Genomic DNA, 26,676 nt, shown 5'->3' on the forward strand with positions numbered 1-26,676 from the left:
TGGAAACCCCTCCTCCGTGGAAAATTTGCGCCCTAAATCCCTCCCATCTTAATAGAAAGTTGCTCCCACAGAAAAATTAACCCTGAAGAATTTATCCCGCGGAAAACTTCCGCATGGAGTATTTCTCCCGTGGAAAATCCCTCCTCCTAGGAAAGATCCTCTAGACAATTCTAACCCACTGAAAATTTCTCTTGGACGATTTCCCTGAACATCTTCATCTGTAAAATTGATTCGGCGAAGAGAAAGCAAGACAAATAAAAAGAGTTTCGCGTAGGAATTCTGGCAAATTCCCCTGAAAAGTCCCCCCAAGGAACTTGAAATCCCCCCTCGGATAATGAATGTATAGTATACTTCCCAAAACAAATACTGTATGTAAACTATATAATGGGCAAATATAGACCTTTCCCCAGGGACTGTAAGGGATCATGCTATCACCAAAGGCCTAGTTACTGGAACTTTCAATTATGCTGAACAAAATGGCAATCTCACAATTTCGATTGTGCGAATCAGGGGGAAAAGGGGCAAGGAAGGAGGAGGGCTAGTTATCCCCCAATCTTTTTTTTTACTTATAAATGGCACTAGAACTTTTAATTTGCGTTTAAATGAGCCATCTCTCGATATTCTAGAACCATTTACCCCTGGGGGAACAAAAAAAAATAATGATCACGCATCTGTGATCTTTCTTCTGGCAAAAATACAAAATTTCGCATTTTTGCAGATGTGAGCTGGAAACCTCAACAGTAGGGTCATTTGATAGTCTGAATCTGATGGTGTGATTTCATTAAGACTCCTTTACTTTTTGGGGTTTTTCCCCTTTTTCGACAATCATGCAAATTTTCTTAGGCTCTGAGATTTTGATGTGTAGCACTAAACATGATGAATCTTATATTTGGAATCAGCACAATAAGCCAATCCTTTTCATGTATCTACTGATATAAAAATTTCATATTTTAGAGTTTCAGTTCAGTGGTAGATCCAGGGGGATCCTCCTCCAAGATTTTTTCTAGAACCCTTATTCCTTCTTTTTTTCTTGTTTTTTAGGAACAAATTTGTCAATTACGCCAATTATTGGGACCTTTGTCACATTCCTCCCAAGATTTACTCATTGGCACATTGGGCCTCCCCTAAGATTTCGCTCTAGATCGACCCCTGTTTCAGTTAGTATTGGGCCGCGTCGCTTCTTACAAAAAAGCGATACCACGAACTGTTTGAAAGTCTAGACCAGAGAACAAGACCTGTTTTCGCTCGTCCTACACCTCGACTACACCTAAAAAAAAAAAAAAAAGACACTGCTCACCAAGTCATTATTAATGAGTGATGCGGAGACTAGATTTGCTATTATTACCTTTCATTTAAATTGTCTTGATTTATTATTATTTTTAATTCCGAAATTTTTATGGCCCTAGGTGCCATAAAATTCTGTCGGTCTGTCCCAGTTTTGCTACTGTAGGCACTTTCAGGTAAGCTAGAACGATGAGATTTGGCAGGCATATCAGGAACCAGACGAGATAAAATTAGAAACTGTCATTTCCCCGATTCGAGCATCTAAGGGGACGGTTAAATCGGAAAAATTAAGAATGAGGTATTTTTAACTTACGAACAGGTGATCGGATCTTAATGAAATTTGATATTTAGAAGGATATCGTGTTTCAGAGCTCTTATTTTAAATCCCTACCGGATCTGATGACATGGGGAGGGGGGTCGAGAGGGACCTAAAATCTTGGAAAACACTTGGAGTTGAGGGATCGGGATGAAACTTGGTGGGAAAAATAAGCAGAACTCCTAGATACGCGATTGACATAACCGGAACGAATCCGCTCTCTTTGGGGGGGGGGGGCTAATTCTGAAGAATTAGATAAATGAGGTATTTTTAACTTACGAAGCAGTGATCGGATCTTAATGAAATTCCATATTTAGAAAGACCTCTTAACACAGATCTCTTATTTTAAATCCCGACCGGATCCAGTGTCATTGAGGGGGGGGGAGTTGGGGAGCCAGAAATCTTGGAAAACCCTTAAAGCGGAGAGATCAGGATGAAACTTGGTGGGAAGAATAAGCACAAGTCCAAGATACGTGACTGACATAACCGAACCAAATCTGCTCTCTCTGGTGGAGTTGGGGGGGGGGAGTAATTCGGAAAAAATAGAAAAATACGGTATTGTCAACTTACGAACGGGTGATCAGATCTTAATAAAATTTGATATTTAGAAGGATCTTGTGCTTTAGAGCTCTCATTTTAAATCCCGACCAGATCCGGTGACATGGGGGGTTAGGGGGGACCAGAATTCTTGGAAAACGTGAATATTGAGGCATCTTTATCTTATCTTACGAATCAGTGATCAGATCTTAATGAAACTTGACATATAGGAGGACCTTATGACTCAGATGCTCCATTTTCAATTCGAATCGGATCCGGGGACATAGGGCGTTGGAGGGGGGAAACAGAAATCTTGAAAATCGGAAATCTTTGAAAACACTTAGAGTGGAGAGGTCGGGATGAAACTTGACGGAAAGAATAAGCACAGGTTATAGATACGTGATTGACATAATTGGAACGTATCCATTCTCTTTGTGGGAGCTGGGGGGTGTTAATTCGGAAAAATTGAGGTATTTTTAACTCAAGAACGGGTGACCATATCTTAATGAAATTCGATACTTAGAAGGAACTCATGTCTCAGAGCTCTTATTTCAAATCCTGACCACATCTGTTGACGTTGGGGAAGTTGGAGGGGGAAACTGGAAATCTGGGAAAACACTTAGAGTGAAGAGATAGGGATGAAACTTGGTGGGTAAAATAAGCAAATGTCGTAGATACGTGATTGACGTAACCGTACTGGATCCGCTCCCTTTGGGGGAGTTAGGGGGTGGGGTTCATTGATTTGGCGAGTTTGGTGCTTCTGGACGTGATAGGATGATGAAAATTGGTAGGCGTATCAGGGAGCTGCACAAATTGACTTGATCAAGTCACTTTCCCCGATTCAACCCTCTGGTGGCTGAAGGGAGAGGAAAAATTAAAAAAAAATGAGGTATTTTTAACTTACGAGTGGGAGATTGGATCTTAATGAGTTTTGATATTTAGAAGGACCTCATGACTCAGAGCCCTTATTTTAAATCCCGACCGGCATTAAGCCTCTGATTTTCCTTATAAATCAATCTATTAATTCTTATAATTTTTCTAGAGCTAATACCATATGAGCTCTTGACTCTTCCGGCCCTGTCACAAGTGCCATATGAGCTTTTAGCTCTTGTTATTTTAGTTTTTAACACTTATTTCTAATCTTGTTTTGTAATATATTGTTTATTTTATAGGCCATTTATATTGATTCCTTTATAACAGATTTAATCAAATATTTGATTTAATATACAACTAACAAAAGTATAATCCAAAAAGGAATTTGATTCTATAGGTCACGCAAGTACTCGGGGCAAGGGCTATAAGTTATGTTAAATAGCTACTTATAAGATTAGACTTGTCATTAAATCTATTCTTAGGGATTCTGTTCTGGATATATCCTCAAGATCCATGTCTTCCTAAATTAACAATCCAATTAACAATCCAATCCAATTAACACCCATCTCCTCTAGTCCCTCTTAATGAGGTATGGTTTTGATTGCAAGAAATTCGCAAAATTAAAGTAAAACGTAAGAATATTAATATTGTTTTATTAATATTTATTAATTTATTAATATGTATATTAATAATTAATTTTAAAGTCAAACTGACCAACAATGACAAAAAAAAAGAAAAAAAATCCAGCAAACGACTGGTTCTAGGACAAATCATGATAAAGACAAGAAAAAAAAGAAAATGAAAAATGTTTTGCTTGTATAACATAAGGGGACACCAGCGTGGATGAAAATCACGAAAAGAAGACAGCAAGAGCCTAAAATTGGGATATGAACCAGAAGAGAAGCTAAAAATTTGAACACTAAAAAGTAACTTAAATCTAAAAAAGAGAAACATGTATTAAATCGTCACTCCAAAAGATCCAGGCAGTTGCAAAATATGCAATTCGCGTTACTTCTGTTGCATCTAAAGAATAACTGATAGTAACACCAAAAGAGAATATAACCAGAAAGAGAATATAAACCACAAAAGAGAATATAACCAAGTGTACAAAACAGAAAAGAGAACATAACCAGAAAGAGAATATGACCAGAGATAAAATAATCAGAAGAGAAGCTATATATTTGAACACTGAAAAATAACTAAAATCTAAAAAAGAAAAGCCTATATCCAGTCATCACTCCAAAAGATACATGCAGTTGCAAAATATTCAATTTGCGTTACTATATTACATCTAAAGAATAAGTGATATCTGTTTAATGGTACCTAGATATAGCAGAAATAACCTAAATATTTTGTTGGATTTATATCTGGTGCATTTTTTTATATTTTATTGATTTTTTGTATCACTATTTCTAGGGCTCTCTTTTTATTTTGTTCCGCTTTTTTGTTTTTTGCTGTTTCCTTTTCTTGGTTTTAATCTGTGAAGGGTTGTTTTATACTGACTGAATATTCAAGTTTGTGTTTTTTTCTCCTTTTTTTTTTACTGGAATTTTTCTTTTCTTGGTTAAGACAAGTGCTATTTTGCAAATTAGTAAAAAAAAGTTCACAGAAAAAAAATTGAAGAGCTGAAATCCTCAATTTGGAATAAATTTAAGCACGAAATCCATGAGGAAAAATTATATATGTAGTTGCAGAGAAGATGAAGGGAAGAGATGAAGATAAGATGAATTTGTATATTAAATTAATTATTTATAAAATTAATTTGTATATCAAAGCAATTTAATTAAAAAAAAAATTCATGAAAATGTAGAATCCACCGTTTTCTAGAGTTAAACTATATAATTATCCTTTGCTGATTTTCAAGGAATCTTTTGCTGCTTTTCAAGGAATGGGTAGGAAATACTAAACTTACCAACTGATTAATACAACACCAATAAGACCAAGACAGGCTACAAATAATGAAATCGGGAGATTGAGCCAGTCCATCTTATCTCCTGATCTTTTACCTAAAGTAAATAAAACAATAAATTGGATATTGAGAGGTAATTGGTAAGAGTTGCCCAAATTAAAGACTTATAATCCCTTTCAAAATATCCATGAACCATGCACGAAAAAAATCAAGATTTTTAAAATTCGTCCTATAATTCATTGTACTAAACAAAAATAAATAAACCATAATTATATATTTGTTTTAGAAAATGTCTTAAGCTCAGTTAACAGAATTATAAAACTTGTTTTTAGATAAGTATTTGGTAGGTTTTTCAGCTGACCAATATTTGAAGACATACAATTGAAATAATAATTCTGTTGTCTAAAAAAAATAAAATAAACATTTTGACGTATTTGTGCTTTTTTGCTGCAAAAATTGTCACAAGTAGCAGTCCCCAGACTCTCAGTACCAGCATACTTCATAGTTTTCATTGTTCATAGTTTCACAGTTTCATAGTTTATGGACCTGATATTATCTTCTTTTTTTACAGAAAACAATTTATAGAATGCAGCGATTTTTCTTTTCTATGAACATTATGGCATACGAGACTAATTAGCAGCCAAATTTCTTGTAACCTACCAATTCTATTTCTATTAAAAAATAAATATCATAAATATCTGTATTGGTACATAGGTGCTATTACAGATATGCAAGCCAAAAACTAAAAGGATAAGGGGGTGGGGAAAAGATTCTGACACCAGTAGTTATTCACCTGTACCCTACCTAAAAATCTGAAGATTGAATATAAATCAGAAGATCAAATATTGTATTTTTTTAAGCTTCAAAGCCATTCGAAAAAAACATTAGAAAATGCATTTCATCCAGGAACTTACTATTCTTACAAAAAAAAAGCTTCTTGAAGACCTGGTTTATATTATTTATGCGTATATATATTTGATAACTTTTACAAATAAGAATTTAAAAACTTTCTTTTGCATGTCTCTTGATGGTTGCATTTGAAAAGATTTAAAGCCAAACTGGCCTATCATGACCAAACAAAGAAGAGAATCTTGCAAATACGAATGGGTCTATGGCCAGTAGGAAGAAACAGAAGAATAATTACAGAAGTATGTCGTCTGGATCATAATAGACATCCTCAGCGTCAAGAAAAAAGAATCTAAAACAAGAAAAAATGGAAGAACGTTTGAGATCATAGAAGAGCAAAAAGAAAACAATCAAATAAAATATATACAACTTTGATTCTGTGTCAAAGAGTAACTTCCATGAACGAAAACACATAAAAAGCTTATAGCTATATCAAGACAAAAATTATTAAGAGGCAAACGTGGATACAGAGCCGTTCCTAGGGTGCCCGAGGTAATATCAGTTACAGCTCCCCATCCCGACTAAAATATAAGCAAAAAAAGCCCGATCAAAGTCAAAATTAAGGTCCAAGTAGGCAATCCCTCAGTGCCCCCCAGCACCAGCACCTAGGGCAGCTGCCCGGTTGCCCTCCCCCCTAAACGACTCTGCGTTGATACGTACTTTTTGTAAGACTATACTACTTTAACTAGAAAATGATTGTCTTTCCCATCAAAATCATGAGTTGGTTTTAGACTAAGAGATAGGCTAAAAGTAGTTACAGACGGTAAAACTTATGGAAGCTAGGGGTTCAATAAATTAACTGACAAGAGAGAAAAAAAGAACAACAGAACTAATATCAAGACTTGACAACCTACTTTTCAAAATATTGACATTTTCTGAAAGAGTTTAAACTAGATTCTATCTGAATTCCAGATATAATTACAGACATGAATAATTGAGGAATATGATATTGTAGTAGGATGGGAACCAATTATAAATAAGAATTCAATAAAAATGACCAGAAGAAAGGTAGTTAAAAAAATCATCAGAAGGAATTGGGCTAACGATTTTCAAGAATAAGATAGGAAAACGATGCAACTGAATGTGCTAAGAAAATTTAATATCCGCTAATAATTTAGAAGGAGATTTTTGGCAAACGAATAAATGAGTTTAAAAGCTTTATTTTGAAACATATGAGGTCACATCACAAAAATACAAAGCTCTTAAAATATCCAACAGAGAAATTACTTCAAATAAGAGGTTCTGCTTCCTCCCCTAACAGTGGAAGTTCTAAAGCCTACTGCATCATTTACGCTTTATTTAAAAACTAATTTTTCAAAACATCAATAATAATGAAGAAAACTGAACAAACAAACAAAACGTTCCTATTTGTTTTGAGTTTCATTTATTCATTAAGATGCATTTCTGGTTGTTTCAAGTTTGAATTATTATAGAGCATTGCTTCTGCTTGTTATAAGTTTATTATCGCTCTTTACTTTTTTCTTGAAAAATTTCTTTTTGGGAAAGTTTTGTTTTAAACCAATTTCTGTCCGTTTTATTGCCAAAGCTTTATTATTGGAAAAGTATCTGATTATAATTTAAATTCTTAAGTTGGATACGGAGATCTGAGCATTGGGTTTGATTGCTTTTAATATAACAATTGTAAAAATTCAATGTCCTAGGTTGGAAAGGTCTTCCACTAAATTGACTCTAATCTACATGTAATATATTCGAAATAATCTCCCAGGGAGAATGTTCAAAATATTAAATTTGAATAAGAATGGAACAGGAGAATGAATACATATCAGAACCATCATTCAGCTCTCTTTACTTATGATCCATTAAGCTCTTGTATATGGGACTTTGACATAAGGGTTTGATAGAGGTGGTTTGGAAAAAATATCATTCTGACATCTAATGTCTTTGCATCGAATTAAATATCCTTCTCAACATTTCCTGAAAGTTCAAAACATAATGTGCTAGCCGTTTTCTAGATATTTCAAATACACCCTTTTGCCAACATGGACCCAATTGGCTTCTTCTGATTTAGTTATACATTTCCCTTCAACATTCACTGCAAGTTTCAACTATAAGCCATTAGCTATTCCTGAAATATTGCAGACTCCCTTTCAAAAATCAGGATGCACATAGTGTCTCTTGATTGAGTTCAACATTCCCGTCAACTTTCCCTAAAAGTTTCAACTAAATTCTATTTGCCAATCCTGAGATGCTCCAGATGCATCCTATTGACAACCAGGATTCACAAAGTAGTGATTTGATTACGTTCCACCTCAACTTCACCATTCTTTGAGTGTTTCTACTAAATACCCTTAACTGTTCTTAAAACATTTTAGACATGCTATTTTAACAATCTGGATGCATATGGTATCTTTTGATTTCATTCGAAATCGCAAAAGACATTTCCTGAAAGTTCTGGCCTAGCAATCTTAACTGGTTCCAAGATATTCCAGCCACTGCAATTGACAACCAGTGTGTATATAGTTTCTTTAAGTTCGATGTCCCCCTCATCATTTTCTGAATGTTTCAACTTAATACCCTACCATAACTGTTTTTGAAATATAAAAGATATGCTGTTTTGACAACCTGGATGCATGCAGTTTCATTGGATTTTATTTAACATCCCCTTAGCACTCCCTCAAAATTTCAGCTTAATATCTGTGGCCATTCCTCAGATCAATATAGAGACACCAAGAAACGCTTTTTGACAATTTTGATCCCTCAATAATCCTTGAAACTTCCAGCTTAATAACCTTAGGTATTAGTAATACGCTATGTTATTTTGTCAAGCAGGAAGCCCATTAACTCTTTTTAATTAGTTCAATACTACTTTTAGCAGTAGAAGTAGCAGCAGCATTTACAGTCGAAGTCATAGTTGCAGTGGTATTAATAGTGGTCACAATAAAATTAGTAGCAGTTGTAGTAATAAATTCTCACATTTCCAATTACACATAGTCCTAGTCACAAGTTGTCAAAATTACAAGTAGACGCAGTCCCATGTATTTGCAGCAATAAGTAATCGCAGTCATAGGTAGTCATGGTAACAAGTATTTGCAGTTGCTAGTAGTTGCAATTGCAAGTAGTTGAAGTCCCAAGTAGACACAGGTACATTACAAATCGCCTTATTCACAGTAACAAGTAGTAGCAGTTGCTAGCCTAGCAGTCACTGTTACAACGTGTCATAGTTATAAATAATAGCAGTTTCACATGCAATTAGTCACAGCAGCAATGCAAGTAGTCACGGTAGTCACAAATAGGCATAGTTGAAGTCATAAGTAGTTCTAGTCGCAGTTAGAAATAGGCACAAGTAGTCACTGTTGCAATTGTACTACTAGTAGTGGCCCTGAAAGTTCCAAGCTAATGCTTTTGGCTATTTCTAAGATATTGAAGACATGCCTTTTTACTATCCTAGATACAAATTGCGTCTTTTTATTTATTTCAATATCCCTTCAACATTCCCTGGGATTTCACCTTAATTCCTTATCCTTTAAGATGTAATCAGGGGATGAAACGTTTCCCTTTCCTTTAACAAAAAAGCCATGCATATAATAATAAAAAAGTTGAATATTTTACAACCCTCAACTCAGGAACTGTGGGGAGGATGGTATCCCCAGAGGCATAATTATTCAACCATTTGACTATTTGAAACAAGATACCTTTTTCAAAATTTTGATCAGTATTTGGGGGATCTAAAATTGAGAGGGGGCTGGTTGCCCTCTGATCACTTTCCAATATCAGTCTCAACATGCTATGAAAATTTCACCTGAATGCCCTTGCCTATTCATGAGATGTTGCTGATATCTCAGGCCTTTTTGATGACCAGCATGAACATAATGTACTTTGATTTTATTCAATATCCCCTCAACGTCTCGTGAAAGGAGTTACAAGTAGAAGAAGCTACAGTCACAGTCACAGTAAAAAATATTACTCAATTCCTCTTGGTATGCTCTTTCCAAATCTCCTAATCATTTCATATTGATTTTGAATGTCTGATTTAGAACTAGCAGCAATAAGTTTTTGAATTTCAATTTTTAAACAAGTTATCCCCTGAGTACTTCTGGAACATGTTTTCCCAGAATTCTATTTACCATGAATATGGCATGAGAAACATTCCAGTTCATCAAGTCTGACACTCAACAAGTTTGGGTTTTGCTCTTTGAAACAATGCTGATTCAGTATGGAATGGTCTGCTGGATAGTATTAAAGTGGCTGGTAGCTTAATTTTGTTTAAATGAAAATCAAAAATTTTTTATTGAAAAAGACAGCTGAAACTTATGAGTTTTGGAGATGATACACAAAGGTGGAGTAGGTAGAGGTTGGTAGGTTGTGACAAGAAAAAAAAACCAAATCTATCTTTTTTAAGATTAACTATTTCTTTTTTTTGAAAAAATAACAAATTAGTTTTTGCATTATTATTTATTGATTATTTTTTATTTAACAGATTGTTAGAAGATAGGGCCACCCACTAGGCTTTTGTCTTTGATGTGGCTCTAGATTATTTTTTTTTTTACATAGTTGTCATTATATTTTTTTATATATATATATAGTTTTTATATAGTTGTCATTATCAGTATAGTTTTATATAGCTGTCTTCTATCTTTTTGGTGAAGCAACAGATATCTGAATCTGAAATCTTGCAAAGGCACCCCTCCCATGGTCCCATATATTGACCTAACAATGCACGTCTTTGTTACATCAAAGTGGCTGTACCTTTGATGTAAAGATAAGCTAGCTATTTTCTCAGTTTGCAATTTATATCTGTGTGATTGAGTGTGTAATTTACCAAATACTATTTGCAGAGTTCGGACAGGTCAATTCGTTCCAAATTATAGGCTCTGTCCTATTTTTATAGAATTTCCCGGGCCCAAATATAGGCCAAATATAGGATTCGGAAGTCCTCGGTTTCAGACCTATGGTAGATGGCGTGGGATGCCTGGTCACATAAATTATCAAGTTTCATCCCAATCCCTCCAAACTAAGCGTCTTCCATGATTTTATGTCCCCCCCCCAAATTCCCCCCAATGTCACCAGATCCGGTCGGTATTTAAAATAAGAGCTTTTAGACACGATATCCTTCTAAATATCAAATTTCATTGAGATCCGATCACCCGTTCGTAAGTTAAAAATACCTCATTTTTCTAACTTTTCAGAATCACCCCCTCCCCCTCCCAACTACCTCAAAGAGAGCGGGTCCGTTCTGGTTATGTCAATCATGTATCTAGGACTTGTGCTTATTTTTCCCACCAAGTTTCAGCCCAATCCCTCCACTCTAAGTGTTTTCCAAGATTTTTGGTTTCCCCCTCAAAACCCCCCAATGTCACCAGATCCGGTCGGGATTTAAAATAACAGCTCTGAGACACGATATCCTTCCAAACATCAAATTTCATTAAGATCTGATCAACCGTTCGTAAGTTAAAAATACTTCATTTTTCTATTTTTTCTGAATTAACAGACCCCCCACTCCCCCCCCCCAGATGGTCAAATCGGGAAAACGACTATTTCTAATTTAATCTGGTCCAGTTCCTGATATGCCTGCCAAATTTCATCGTCCTAGCTTACCTGGAAGTGCCTAAAGTAGCAAAACCAGGACCAACAGACAGACAGAATTTGCGATTGCTAAATGTCACTTGGTTAATACCAAGTGCCATAAAAACACTATGCTACAATAAAATTAACCGAACAGACGGACCAAAGGATGATGAGGCGACAAACGATAAAAAGCTGATTCTGACAACCTTCAATGCAGGAGGGCCAACTTTGCACTTCTATCAGGGACATCAAACTTACAAATTATCTTACCATTGCTATACCAAGGGGGGAGATAAAGTAAAAATTTACAATATCTGAAATAAAGAGTCCGAATCTGATTAACATCATATTTCTTTAGAAGGGGATAAAGACCAGATAGATAAAGGACAGATTGATCACAGAATGTAGCATATAGCCTACCCAGTGCACATTTTTGAAAACGAATTGCGAAATTAAACTTGGTTTTTGGAACGTAAGGACCATGGTTCAACTTTCTAAAACAGAACAGGTTGTGAATGAGATGGACAATTATGGCCTTGACATCCTAGCTCTGTCGGAAGTCCGTTGGACTGGTGCAGGTAGTCAAACCCTCAAGAAGGGATCCACAATCCTGCGAGTGGCACAGAAAAAAAGAAAGAAGCAGGCGTCGCCATAATGCTGTCGAAATCTGCGTCCAGAGCCCTAACGAAATGGACGCCTATAAATGAGAGGATCATCGTGGCACGGTTCACAGGTCGCCAAGCTAAGTTAACAGTAGTCGCATGTTACGCACCAACTAATGAGGCAGACGATACCACAAAAGATAACTTCTACAACACCCTACAAGCTGTCGCCAAGGATATCCCCAGCCACGATCTCGTCTGCTTTGTTGGTGACTTCAACGCCAAGGTGGGGAGCGACAAGTCCTATTGTCCTGAGGTTCTTGGGAGCCAAGGCCTCGGCGAAATAAATGAGAATGGGATACTATTAGTTGACTTCGCACTAACAAATGACCTTATCATCGGAGGAACCCAGTTTCAGCATAAAACTATCCACAAATACTCATGGAACTCGCCTGATGGTCGAACCCACAACCAGATTGACCATATCTTGATCAACAAAAAGTGGAAGTCAAGCCTTCAAGATGTAAGAGCCTACAGAGGAGCCGACGTCGCCTCAGACCACGCGTTGATGATTGCAAAGCTGTCCCTCAAACTGAAAGCCACAAAAAATCCCAAACCAAAGAGAAACCTGCCTACGACTCTGAAAAGCTCTCAAACGCAGCAGTTCGTCATAGGTTCAACATACAGCTTACAAACAGGTTTGAGAGCTTGGCCCTAGATTTGGATAGAGAAGCCACTGTGGAGACAACCTGGGCCACCCTAAAAGAAGCCTACAACCAGACAGCAATAGAAACAATTGGGCACAAAAAAAGACCCAAAGACGAGTGGTTATCCGATAAGACATGGACCCTTATCGAAGAGCGTCAGAAACTAAAACAACGTCTTCTAAATGATGGAGATAACAGCGACACAGTCTTGAGTAACCAGCTGTATCGATACCAAGACAAGCTGGTGAAAAAGAGCGCAAGGGGAGATAAACGGAACTTTCTAGAACAAAAGGCAGCTATGGCAGAAGAAGCGGCCAAGCGCGGCGATTCCAGAGCCGTCTATAAAACCACCAATGAAATCGTCAGGAAACGTTGCAACCTAAATGGACCAGTAAAAGACGGAAACGGGAAGACAGTCACAGCCCCTGATGAAATCTCTGAAGTTTGGGCCCAACACTTCGAGAAAGTTCTCAACCGACCTAGTCCTCCGAACACAGCAGATATCCCCACAACCCCTTTCCTGGACCTTCAAATCAATACGGAAGAACCGTCAACCGAAGAACTGGTACAAGCCGCTCGCAAACTGAAGAACGGCAGAGCACCAGGAAGCGACAGGATATCAGCAGAAATGATTAAAGCCTCTTTAGGCGCTTGCATAACTGTGTGGATCACATTCTTTGCATGTATATGGAAATCAGAGAAAGTCCCCGAAGAATGGAGAAAAAGCACACTCATCAAGCTTTTTAAGAAAGGAGATGCAGCAAAATGCGATAACTGGAGGGGCATCAGTCTCCTTTCTATCCCGAGGAAACTATTCTCACAGATAATCCTTCGTCGCATCCAGACAGCCTTAGATAAGCACTTGCAAGACGAGCAACATGGCTTCCGCCCATCCCGCTCCTGCTCCGACCTTATATATGTCCTACGCATGATGATCGAGGAATGCAATAAATGGAGGCAAAAGATGTACCTTGTCTTTGTGGATTTCGAAAAAGCCTTCGATTCAATACACCGAGATTCGCTGTGGAATATCCTCCGATATTACGGCATTCCAGAAAAACTTGTATCCTTGATCATTGCCCTATATGAAAACACCGAGTGCTGCGTTCGGACCCACGAAGGAAATACAAGGTATTCCCGTATCATGTCCGGTGTCAAACAGGGATGTGTCCTCTCCCCCTTGCTTTTTGTCCTTGTAATCGATTATGTGCTCCGAGACTGCACGGGGTTTCGTATCCAAATCTGCGACAACAAACGACTAGCAGATCTTGATTTCGCCGACGACATCACCCTGATGGAAGCAAACAAGGAAAGGCTCCAGGATCTTCTCGAAGTAATCCGAGAGAAAGCGAGTCTATTGGGACTAAAGATCAACTCGGACAAAACAAAAAGCATGGCAACGAGCGACTCACCACTGGGCTTAAAGTGCGGGGACAATACAGTAGAGCATGTAGTGGATTTTAGATACCTTGGAAGTACAGTCGAACGAACTGGATCCAGCGAAAAGGAGGTGCAGTCTAGGATTGGACAAGCCAGTGGAGCTTTTAATCGACTAAAGCCAGTGTGGCGATCGAAAAAGTACTCCCTGAAACTGAAAATGAGGCTGTTCAACAGTAACGTCATCTCCGCCCTCCTTTATAGCTGTGAATGTTGGAAACTAAACCAACACCAAGAAAAGAGGATTCTTGCCTTTGAGAACAACTGTCTTTGCAGAATACTGAACATTAACTGGAGAGACCACATGACCAACCAGACTGTTTGGTCTATCTCGCGCCAGCCCCTGGTAACAGATGTCATACGCCAACGAAGATGGCGCTACCTGGGGCATGTTATCCATATGGCGGGAGAAAGACTCCCCAGAACTGTACTGGAGTGGCAACCAGAGGGAACCCGAAGAAGAGGGAAGCCAAAGAATACACTTCATCGTACGTACCAGCGGGACCTAAAACACATCAATGTGATAGTCCAACCCCAGTGGGAAGACGTCTGGGCAGCAGCACATATGAGGGACGACTGGCGGCTCTTTTTGGATGTCCTGGGTGCCTCTGGCGGCACAGGAGGAACTAAGGGTCTAAGGTATTCACATCAGCCAGCCAGCGTTCAGCCAGGAAACACATAAGTCGCAAGAACTCCAGTCTCATTAGGCAGAGACTGCTAGCCTACATACTGATCTTCACTCATTTTGGACAGGCCCAACATGACAAAAAACAAAACATCAGCTACTAAGTCAACACAACAGCATAGCCCAGGCAGAAGCAGCTTACTAAGCCCAACACAAAGCATTAGTTAAGTTCAAACAGCTCAACAGTTGTAATTAATTATCAATCTACACCAAAAGACAGAAAATTGCAAATTATGAGCAATGTTCTTAGTGCTCTTCACCCAAAAATATAGGAATAATAGGATTTTAGCCAAAATATAGGCATTTTATAGGAGTGCATTAAAATATAGGAATTTATTGGAATTTATAGGCGAGTCCGAACACTGTATTTGAAATGATTTTAAAAAGTTTTTAATAGCAAATGAAAAAATGATAATCTAGTTAGTAAAAACATCTTGAATATTATTTGTTTTAGTTTTTTCTTTTATCTCTGATATTCCTTAGTCTATATATGGGATCATTAAAAAAAGATGTTTTTTGAGGGAGTTGAGTGTTATATACACAAAAAAAGGAATTGGGCAGCATGTTCATCTTGCACCAATGTCAGCTGTAGAATCTTTTGTATATTGACCATATCTTTAAACAGTTGTCTCTATACAGGAAGCAGGCATATCAAGATTGCAGATGATAATTGCAGGAAATATAGAGCAAAATCTTAGAGAAAGGAATTACAGCTGTCTTGCCAGGAAAAAAAAAATCATAGTGTGTTACCATCATATGTTTTAGTGTGTTACCAGAATATGTGAGCTTATTTCTTCTTTTAGAGGTTGTTGTGATGGCATAGTCAAGGGAAAATAGATAACAATCTCCTTAGCTTAGGCTACTATCAAAATTAATGGTTAATTTTCTGATTAACATATTGTTGAGATAGCTAAGAAATAGACATTTACTTTAGAATCATAACTTTATAATAAATCCAAATATAACATACACTTACATCATAAATGAACTTACCCCCCCCCACCTAATGTACCAATTTTCTTACAAATTATAAGATTATCTGTAAGTTACTCTTTTCTTCAAATTGATTTACTAGTTTGTAAAACTAATGAAAAATGAATGCCATATATGCAATTCAGGATATTTGACAATTAGAGGGGGAGGTAGCAAAGTTCATATCTAAGGCAATTTAAATTCAGGATGAAAATTTCATTTAGCAAAAATTAAGAATAGCAGCTCTTCAGAAGGAGATATGCTGGAACAAAAAGAGATGTTTTTATATGGCTAATTTTATGCTCATTTGCATGGTTTGCTTTGTGTTTTTGACAATTCATCCCCAGCCCTCTATTAATGGTTTTGTATAGACATATACTATACAAAGAAACTAACCAAAAAAAAACAATTAGATTCACACTTTATAATATGCAGAAAGTAGGCTACCAATGAACCATTATTCCTTGCTTTTTTCCTTTTTCATTGATGTTTTTAAATCCCTTTTATTATTAAAATCCCTTCCAGAATATCAAGTTAAGAATAAAATTGGCACCTTTTGTTATTCTTCATAAGATACATCCTGTGAATGAGAACTTGAGAAAATTTAAGAGAGAAAAATGGATTTCATGGGGAGAAAAAACGGGAATATTTACATTACCTGCACAGAATATATCAAATATATACATTCTGTGAATTCTGCTAATTTTACTGTTTATGCTGGCATTACCTAATAAGTAACAAGTAAAAATGAAAAAAATATAAGTTTCTTTCATAAAATCAAGGAGAAGTGTTTAAATACCATACCTGGTGAAGTTCATTTATGCCACAAATGAATGATACATTTGGATTCAGGATGAAATTCTGATTTGAAGGTATGTCTATTTTGGTGACCAGTGTTTACCCCCCCCCCCAGAAATATACATAGATATACATAAACAAATAGAACTGACTATTTCTAAGCTATCTCATTAGTGAGTTAATTGGATAACTTACCCACAAGAGTTATGGCAGGATATTGAGAATGTTATTACAGAATATTCTTGAGAATGACAAAATAATATCTTAAGAATCAGAACAAAATGTAGTCATTTTCATTCTGTTTTATAATTCTGAAAGTGTTTATTTTGTAAAAAAAAATGATTTAGAAATATTATAAAACAAGAAAATAGGAAAAAACAAAAACAAGGAAAAGGATTCCCTGATACTTGATGCATGTCATAAAGTAAGAATTTCATATAATTTTTTTTTGTTAAATGGAATAAATTGTCAAAAATATAAACCAAACTATAAAAATGAAAACAAAATTAGCAATTTTAGAATGTCTCTCTTTTGTTCTAGCAAGTCTCTGTCTGAAGAGCTGCTATTCTCTACTATTACCACCAATTTGAAAGATATGTCAATTTCTTAGCAGCCTTAATATTCTGTTAATCATGAAAACATTGGCTACCAAACTAATAACACAAGCCTATAATAGCCTACAAGGTGAAAAGTGGTGGGTGAAAATATAATCTGAGGAGGTTCCACAAATGGTACATCGGAATAAGCCTAGAAATGGGGCTGTTGAGAAGGAAATATAATATAATAAGAAAACAATTCTTGCTTCCTGAAAGGCAGAAAAATTGTGTTAATCATAAATTGTATTGCAATTAAAAATCCACCTTGACTTCAATTCCATTCTATATCCCCCTAAATAACCTTAAATGTGCATACATATAGCCCAAATTGTACATTTCCTATGTATTTTGCCGTGTGTAACTTCAGTTTCAGCCTGTTGGACCTTGAGTCAGCTGTGACAAAATCAAGAAACAGAGAAACTTATCGAAAATACAAAATTTGGGTTACATTTTTGCAAATAATGAAGTCAGAGGTAAATTATAGTTGATTTGTAGTCAAAGTGTGCTAACTAGCCTACAATTAGTCTAGGCTATTCTGTATATTGTGAAGCAAAGGGCTAATTGTTCTCTTAATATGGTTCCTTCTCAAATATCACCCTTCTAGGATTGCACCAGGAAATCTTGCAGATCAGATATTGGATCCCCCAGACTAAACTGGATTTATTTTACCTAAGCTACTCCAAGGGTTTCGGAAACATTTTGGTTGGAAAAATCATACTATTTTGTTTTAAATTTCTTATGTTTTATTGCCATCTAGTTTTATAAAAAAGTACGATGGCGTCAAACAATGGGACAGATTTTAAAATAGAACAGAAAAAGGACACGAATGTCGAGTTTAATAATCAACGATCAGAGTGAGAAAGATACTCCAATATAAAAGATATTATAAATTTTAGTCCATAAGCGAATGCAGTTCTTGGCTATCGCAAAGATATCAACTCAATTTAAATGATTTGAATACTACTAGAAAAAGGATTTGAATAGTCATGTTTTATCATCAGGAATTTAAAAGGACTAATAATAGAATTGTACATTTTACAGCAACCAAACAGAATGTTTCATAGGCAGCACAATGGCTATAAAACATTAGGGTAAAAAAAAGTGAAGTGGGCTCCATATATTATTAGCTTAATTTTTTTTTTCACCAAGGCAATTCGTATGAAAGGAATTGTTATTGAAACTTCGAAGATGCTCATTCAAATATAAATTAAAAGCTCTATTGTCCTTAAAGAGTCAAAAGTGATGGAAGTTAAGAAACCTCTCCTCCCCTTTACATTCCTCATTCCCCCAACGACATCCAATATCAATTTTAAGATTTTTCCAGTAGAGTTGAAAAACAAGGGGGATATTTGCTATGGGGTAGAAGGCGCAACCCTCCCCTCCTGATCCCAGTTTGCCTCTTCCCCCAGCAGAAATTTATTTTTCTGCAAGAAATCTTGATTAAACTAAGATAAGCCTGCATAATTCAAGCTTACAGAAAAACAGGTCAGTTTTCTCTAGAAATTTTTTGCCTATATGATACTATGTGGCTATTATTACTTGATTTGTGAAAATTGGCTCCGTCTTCGCCCCCCCCCACCAGAGCTTTGACGAAAAAACTGTTAAAGTTTAAGAACTGTGTCTCTGGGAATAACAATTGCACGCTCATCGACTTCACTGCCTTCTAAGCACATGCTGTAATAATTTAAACGATTGGCCTATGTTTAGATATAGCATTTGTTATTAGAAAAAAAAAAAAGGTTTTTTGACCCTTGGTGTCCAACCATAAGGGTATTATGTTGAAGCTTTCAATGAATGTTGTGGGTGATGTTAAACTAACTCAAAACACACTATGTGCAGGCAGGTTGTCAAAAGGACTTACCTCAGGAAAAGCTTATTGTATCAAATTGGAACTTCCAGGAATGATGAGTTGGGTAATTAATTAAGCAAAATGCACTATTTGCACGCTTCTACTACTATCATTACTGATACTACGATTTGCAACTTCCACTGCTATTACTACTACAACTGCAACTTCAACAACAACTATTACTAAGGCTAATGGTATTAAGATGAAAATTTCTGGGAATGTTTTGGGAGGTATTGAAATAAATAAATCAAACAATGTGCATGGAAGTTGACAAAAGGAGTATCAGCAATTAGGAACGGCTTTGGGCATGAAATAAAAGTTTAAGTGCGTGATGAAGGGGATTTTAACTGACCAAGAGCAAATATGTCAATACTAATACTATTAATGCTACAACTGTTACTACTAAGACTACTGTTTGTACTACTGCTGTTCCTACTGTTTCTGCTGCTATTACTAGTACCATAGACTACTACTACTACTGTTGATTGCAGCCACTATTTCTAAGGCTAAGGGTATTAAGTTGAACATTTCAGGGAATGTTTAGGGGACTTCAAATAAATAAAAACTCATCATGTTCATGTTGGTTCTCTAATGGGCATGTCCTCAACGTCCCAAGAACTGCTTGGGGAACTGCTTAGGCACTTTGAGGAAATATTGAAAAAGCAAAAGTAGCTACGTGCCTACTGCTACTTATGTTAATACCCCTGTAACTATTAGTACTACTGAGGTTAGTGGGAATTTAGGTGAAACCTTCAGGGAATGCTTCTGAGGGATAGTCCAAAGAGTTATCCAAAGTTTGTCTAAAGACTTTATATATCCCTGGAACAAATAAGTTATTATGATTACACTTTTATGTAAAGAGGGCTTCGAACCACTTCAAAACACAATTTGTACACCCATATAGCCATAAAGGTGTATCAGCAATATATCAGGAACGGCTTAGAATACTAACTTCAAACTTTCAGGACATGTTGAGGGGCTTTTGAAATAATAAACAGGGACTATGTCAATGCTATTACTACTACTACTTTTGCAGCTTGTCTACAAATTCTTTTAAGGGTAAAGGATTTAAGATGAGAATTTTGGGAATATATTTAGGGGAGTCTTGAAAAATATCGAAACACACTATATGTATGATGACTGTCAAAAGGAGCATCCGCAATGTCTCCTTTTGACAAAATCTCAGCTTAGAAAATTTATTTTACATTTTTAGGGCATGTTGATGAGGAATTTGAACTAACTTTTACGGCTTAGGGTATTAAGTGGAAAATTCCAAGATATATTAATTCAGCCATGTGGTTTGCACACCAGACTTGAAATCTCCGTAAGGACAATGGTTCAAGTCCTGGTGTTGCTGGATATTTGGTTTGGACAGAAAGTAAGTCGTCTGACTCTTTATGTTCAATAAGAGTTGACTCAGCTCTAAATGGGTACCTCGAGGAATTTCGAAAAGGTAAACGGTAAGGGTGTGCATAAGTCAAAGATATGACCCTCAGCCTTCAGTGCTTTTTCAGGATTAAGCATCAAACGGAGATTAACCACACTGGTTTGGACTTTTGAGTCTACGGCCACATTCTTGTGGCTGTATTCTTGGTTTTCGAACTAACAATAAGCCCCATATTTATGTGACTATGTAGTATTATTTCTGCCATTGCTAAGTCTGCAGTTAATACTTAGGCTAAGAGCATAAACGTGAAATCCTTAGGGATCGTTAAGGGGGATTTTAAACTAATTTAAAACCCATTATATTTATAAAATGGGGACATTAGCAATATCTCAGGATCAGCTTAGAATATTAAGTTGACACTATTAGGGCATGTTGAAGGAATGTTGAACTTAACTCAAGGCTCTATCTGATTTCTACTACTGCGGTTACTGCTACTACTTCAACGGCTCCTACTACTACTGTTGCTATGACAACTAATACTGTTAATATTATGTTAAAATCTCAGGGAACAGAAAGTGCAGCGCTGAACCAAATCCAAACATATTATGATCATGTAGGTCGTCAAAAGAGCGTATTGGCAATATCTCAGGAATAGTTTTCTGTGTAAACCTGAAGCTTTAAGGACATTTTGAGGAGGATGTTAAACTAAATTCAAGCAGACTATGTACATTTTGTTTATCAAGGGGATGCATCAGCAATCTCCCAGTTATGCCTCAGGGTATTCAGCCCTGCTAGTATATGTACCACTTTTGCTACTACTTGTATTACTGCTGCTACTGCCGCTGAACTAAATCAAGATAGTTGGGAATAGCCTATGCAGTGGTTGCAGTAATAGCAGTAATAGTAATAGTAATGGTAGTAGTGATAGTAGTAGCAGTAACAGTAGTAGTAGTGGCAGTAGTAGCGGTAGTAGTTAGTAGTAATAGAAGTAGGTATAGCACTAGTAATAGTAGTAGTAGTAGCAGTGATGGCAGAAGTAGTAGTGGTAGTAGTATTAGTAATTGTGGCAGTGGTAGGAATAGAAGTTTATCTCTGGTTTTTTGGTACCTATCAACGTTCCCTAGAAATTTCAAATAAATAATAATCTTGACATTAGTAATAGTAGCAATAGTAGTAGTTTAGTCGTAATAGTAGTAGTAGCAGTAGTAGTATGAACATGGTGCTTTTTGTTAATTGAATATCCCCCTCAGCATGCCCTAACAGTTTCAAATTTATGCTCTAAGCTGCTCCTAAGAAATTCTTGATACACCCCTTTGAACACCTGCGGCCTATATATATATATATATATATATATTAGTTGGGCATCCTTCTAATGTTAGAAGTTGGACACCTTCCTTCTAATGTTAAAAGGCTAGTGATGCCTCTGAGTAGTAGTAGTAGTACTAATATATATATATATATATATATATATATATATATATATATATATATAGTTGGGCATCCTTCTAATGTTAGAAGTTGGACACCTTCCTTCTAATGTTAAAAGGCTAGTGATGCCCCTGAGTAGTAGTAGTAGTACTAATATTAGTAGCAGCAATAGTAGTAGTATTAGTAGTAGTAGTAGTAGTAGTAGCAGTAGTAGTAGTAGTAGTAGTAGCAACAGTAGTATGAACATGGTTCTTTTTGGATAGTTCAAAATGCACTTCAACCATCTCTGAGCGTTTTCCATCAGCGTCTAAATATCATTGGCCTTGGTAATTGTAGCAGCAGTAGCAGTATGAAAATACTGCTTCTTATTACATCAACATCCCCTTCAAAAAGCCCTAGAGATTTTAAACTAATACTCTAAGCTGTTTCTGAGGAATAATTGATACGCCTTTTTGCACACATATAGCCTCTGTATATGGTGTGTGTTCAGTCTAGTTCAACATCCCCCTTAACATTCCCCATAAGGCTCATCAAATTACCATTAGCTTTTTTGTCGACCCAGAGTCAAACATGCCTCCTTTTTCAATTGCAAATCCTGCATGTGAACAATGTATAAGTTGTTTAACGAAATCCCTTGCCTTATTAGCTATGAGGTCCTGTCAACCCCAAAGGATTAGTTATTCGACCTTTCAACTATGCTGAACAAAAGAGCAATCTCACAATTTTGATTGAATGTCTTCTGAGGCAGGACAGATTAAAAGAGCGTGGAAGGGGCATAAGAAAAGAAAAAAAGCACAAGGACTTTCAATTTTAGAACTTTCAACTCTTTCTGTACAAAGTGGCTTGGTGAAAAAAAGAAAATAGACACAGCCCACTTCGCTTTTTATTGAGGCAGCACTCTTTTGGTTATAATGATTTAAGTCAATAACACCCAGGTTTTTTACAATGTCAAAGGGCTAGGCTTATTTCTGCTTAGTAAGATTTTTGTTTCTATTACTAATTACATAAAAAAAACTAGTTTTTTAACTGAAAGTAAGGAGCGACATTAAAACTTAAAACGAACAGAAATTACTCCGTATATGAAATAGATTGTTCCCTCTGCAATCCCTCGCTCTTTACGCTAAAGCTTTTAATTGTTTTAAAAAGCAGAATTTTGGCAAAGAGTCAAACTTTAGCGTAAAGAGCGAGGGATTGCGGAGGGAACAATCTATTTCATATACGGAGTAATTTCTGTTCGTTTTAAGTTTTAATGTCGCTCCTTACTTTCAGTTAAAAAAACTAGTTTTTTTTATGTAATTTCTGAACGTTTTTGAATTAATGCATGTTTGATTTTGACTCTCCACACGTAAACTATTCAAATGAAATTTGCATATTAATTCCTTTTTTGGCTAAATGGCTTTCTCTTAGTTTTGATCATACGATTTTGAGAAATATGGGATGGGGAAGGAGACCTAGTTGCCATGCAATTTTTCGGTTACAGAAAAAGGCAACTATTAATTTTAATTTTAACGATTTTTTTTTATTAGCAAAAATATACGCAACTTTAGAATTAACTTACGTAACAAACTTTTATATTCTTTAATTATTATTATGTATACGAGGGGGTTTGTACCCTCGTTAATACCTCGTTCTTTACACTAAATCGTAAGTTTTGTCCCAATTCTTTAAGAATGACCCCTGAATCAGAAAGGCCGTAGAATAAATAGTTGAAATTACTAAAAATACTTTAGCATAAAGAGCGAGGTATTTATCTCCTCCTAAATACCTCGCTCTTTATGCTAAAGTATTTTTAGAACCCCTCATATGCGTAATAATCTCTGTTCGTTTTAAGTTTCAATGCTGCTTCTTCCTTTCATTTGAAAAAACGTTTTCATGTTTATTTTTCATTGTTTTCTTATAGTAATGCTAGAGAATCCTGCGCCCTTTTCATTGAATTTCTGTTCCCCCATGACAGATTCCTCCAAGGAAAGATCCTCCAACATAGCCCCCTCTCCTCAGCCCCACCCCCAAACAAAATAAAATCCCCCTGAAAACGTCTGTACACTTCCCAATAACCATTACTATATGTAAACACTGGTCAAAGTTTGTAACTTGCAGCCCCTCCCCCAGGGATTGTGGGGGAGTAAGTCATCCCCAAAGACATAGTTATTATGATTTCCGACTATGTTGAACAAAATGGCTATCTCAAAATTTTGATCCGTTGACTTTGGGAAAAAAATGAGCGTGGGAGGGGGCCTAGATGCCCTCCAATTTTTTTGGTCACTTAAAAAGGGCACTAGAACTTTTCATTTCCGTTAGAATGAGCCCTCTTGCGACATTCTAGGACCACTTGGTCGATACGATGACCCCTGGGGAAAAGAAAAAAAAACAAAATAAAAACAAACAAATAAACACGCACCCGTGATTTGTCTTCTGGCAAAAAATACAAAATTCCACATTTTTGTAGATAGGAGCTTGAAACTTCTACAGTAGGGTTCTCTGATACGCTGAATCTTATGGTGTCATTTTCGCTAAGATCCTACGACTTTTAGGGGGTGTTTCCCCCTATTTTCCTAAATAGGGCAAATTTTCTCAGGCTCGTAACTTTTGATGGGTAAGACTAAACTTGATGAAACTTATATATTTAAAATCAGCATTAAAATGCGATTCTTTTGATGTAGCTATTGATATCAAAATTCAATTTTTTAGAGTTTTGGTTGCTATTGAGCCGGGTCGCTCCTTACTACAGTTCGTTACCACGAACTGTTTGATTCCAAGTATACATTTTCATTTTTATAATGTTTTCAAGAAGATTACATAGCAAAAACAGCTTTCAATCAATGCTAAGATAAAAACTGGCAACAAGCTGAAGTTCAAGAAAATTGTAAGTCTAATATTCACTGGGTTTTAAGGCATCGAATGCAGTAGAGGGTCATCAAAACTTGCATGATGTCAATTTATAACCTAAAAAAAACAACAACAATCAGAACAGATTGAAAAATATTTAAAGGGCAATTAATCATCCACAGAAAATAAGCACTGTTAAATAAGGTAAAAAATATGAGCTTAAAAATTTAATAGCAGTATATATAAACAACATGCATTACAAATAGGTCATCTGTATTTTTATAAAGCATCAAAAGAAAAGAGAGAGAATACAGAATGACCTAAAAAAGAAACCTTAACGTATATATAAAATGAAGGACTAAAACTAAAGAAAAATAAAATTACAAAATCAATACATTAATGAATAGAAAACAATGAATAAATAAATTCTTTTGGAGGAAAACATGCAGTACTGGTAGGAAAATCTGAACGAAATATTTCTGGGCCAACTTTGTTCCTGGTTCCTGCCAAGTGAAAAGAAATCTTTTTACTTTCCTGATACGATGATAACAATAATTTTCATGGTGAATGACGAAATTCCCATTAAATAACATGAGAAGATCATATGGAGATGCTGGTGGATGTTGCTCGTCTGTTTCAATGTCTCGAATAGGAGGGAACTCTTAATTTTCAAGGTAGAAAGTGTGAATGCTCTTCAAGTTTTCATCTTTAAAGGAGACAAAAATTCATACACAACAAACAAAAATTCAACAAAATTACAACAAAAATTCATAAGCTACACCTTCTTGGAGTTCATTCCTCGTTAGATGTTCCATCGTCCAAACACATAAGCAAAGTGAGATATACAGGGCACTTCTTAGAACAAACTACCAGGGTTATGTGTCAAAATCTTTAGTTGCCTTGGCATTTCTGCTAGATTTGCTGATTTTTTTTTCCAGAAAAATTAAGAAGTGGGAAAATTTTTCCAATTTCTAGGATATCAGCATGAATAAAAGGCTCGTTATTGACTAAAAATGCTGGTATTAGCTTAGGTTTAAGGAAATATAATGTTAGTAATGCTAATACTAACTAATATCTTATGATGTCGTTAAAACTATTATAGCAATTGGTATTTGTAAGCAAAAAGCTCTGTTTTTAGTTGTAAACTTATAGAAAAGTTGATAATTTTCCCTTGTCTATTGTCAGATCATTCTTGCCTGTCAATTTTTCTTTCTCGAGACCTTTCCTCATCTTTTTTTTATCTCTTTTTTAACCGTAAAATGTAATACAGTCACGACTCTTCGTACGACCGGAATGTCTCCTATATCCATTTAGATTTTGATGATTAAAAATTCATTAAAGTCGGGTTAACGCAGACCAATAAATCGTCTATAAACGACTGCCAATTTAAACAGAAATAAAATATGCAAAAAAAAACAAGCAAAAAAGACGAATTATAATGAATATTATAGATTCTGGACGAAACAATTAGTTATGAGAAATTGAACCAAATTAATTGGTTGAACCAAAACTGAACTATTAACATCAAAATAATCGTTAGCCTGCATTGTGCGGGTAATACAATGTAATCCTCCTCCTACGGGCCATGGAGCCTTTGTGGGGACTTGTAGATTTTTGTGTATTTATTTCATTGTTATATGGAAAATAAACCTGTCTATCTATCTAATCTAATTACCTTCAGATCAATGGTCATTTACCTTCAGATATATGGCCTGCCTAGTTTTCTTAAAATATAGCAAAGGTTATGAAATTATAAAAAGTTACAAGAGGATTCAACTAGTAATTAAATAAAAAGAACTAGTTTTTTTAACTGAAAGTAAGGAGCGACATTAAAACTTAAAACGAACAGAAATTACTCCGTATATGAAATGGGTTGTCCCCTCCGCAGTCCCTCGCTCTTTACGCTAAAGTTTGACTCTTTGCCACAATTCTACTTTTTACAACAATTAAAAACTTTAGCGTAAAGAGCGTGGGACTGCGGAGGGGACAACCCATTTCATATACGGAGTAATTTCTGTTCGTTTTAAGTTTTAATGTC

The 26,676-nt window shown here is 35.9% G+C and overlaps 3 protein-coding genes across 4 annotated transcripts in view; all 3 read right to left on the reverse strand.

Moving 5' to 3' along the window:
* The window catches only part of LOC136036969 (protein hobbit-like), a gene marked incomplete at its 3' end in the record, with an annotated part of 108,516 nt that extends 90,623 nt beyond the window's left edge, over nt 1-17,893 (reverse strand). Inside the window, 2 exon segments of the mRNA XM_065719365.1 lie at nt 4,923-5,016; nt 17,818-17,893. Of these exon segments, the coding sequence (XP_065575437.1) occupies nt 4,923-4,996 (74 nt within the window).
* LOC136037006 (ribosomal protein S6 kinase 2 beta-like) overlaps nt 1-26,676 on the reverse strand; it is an 884,370-nt gene that overhangs the window by 423,060 nt on the left and 434,634 nt on the right. The window lies entirely within an intron of this gene.
* Nucleotides 24,572-26,676, reverse strand: part of LOC136036976 (annulin-like) — an 83,728-nt gene continuing 81,623 nt past the window's right edge. Inside the window, exon 13 of the mRNA XM_065719377.1 lies at nt 24,572-24,755. Within this exon, the coding sequence (XP_065575449.1) occupies nt 24,744-24,755 (12 nt within the window). The 3' untranslated portion in view covers nt 24,572-24,743. The remainder of the gene's footprint in view (nt 24,756-26,676) is intronic.

The sequence above is a fragment of the Artemia franciscana genome, chromosome 2 (genome assembly GCF_032884065.1).
Source record: "Artemia franciscana chromosome 2, ASM3288406v1, whole genome shotgun sequence".
NCBI lineage: Eukaryota > Metazoa > Arthropoda > Branchiopoda > Anostraca > Artemiidae > Artemia > Artemia franciscana.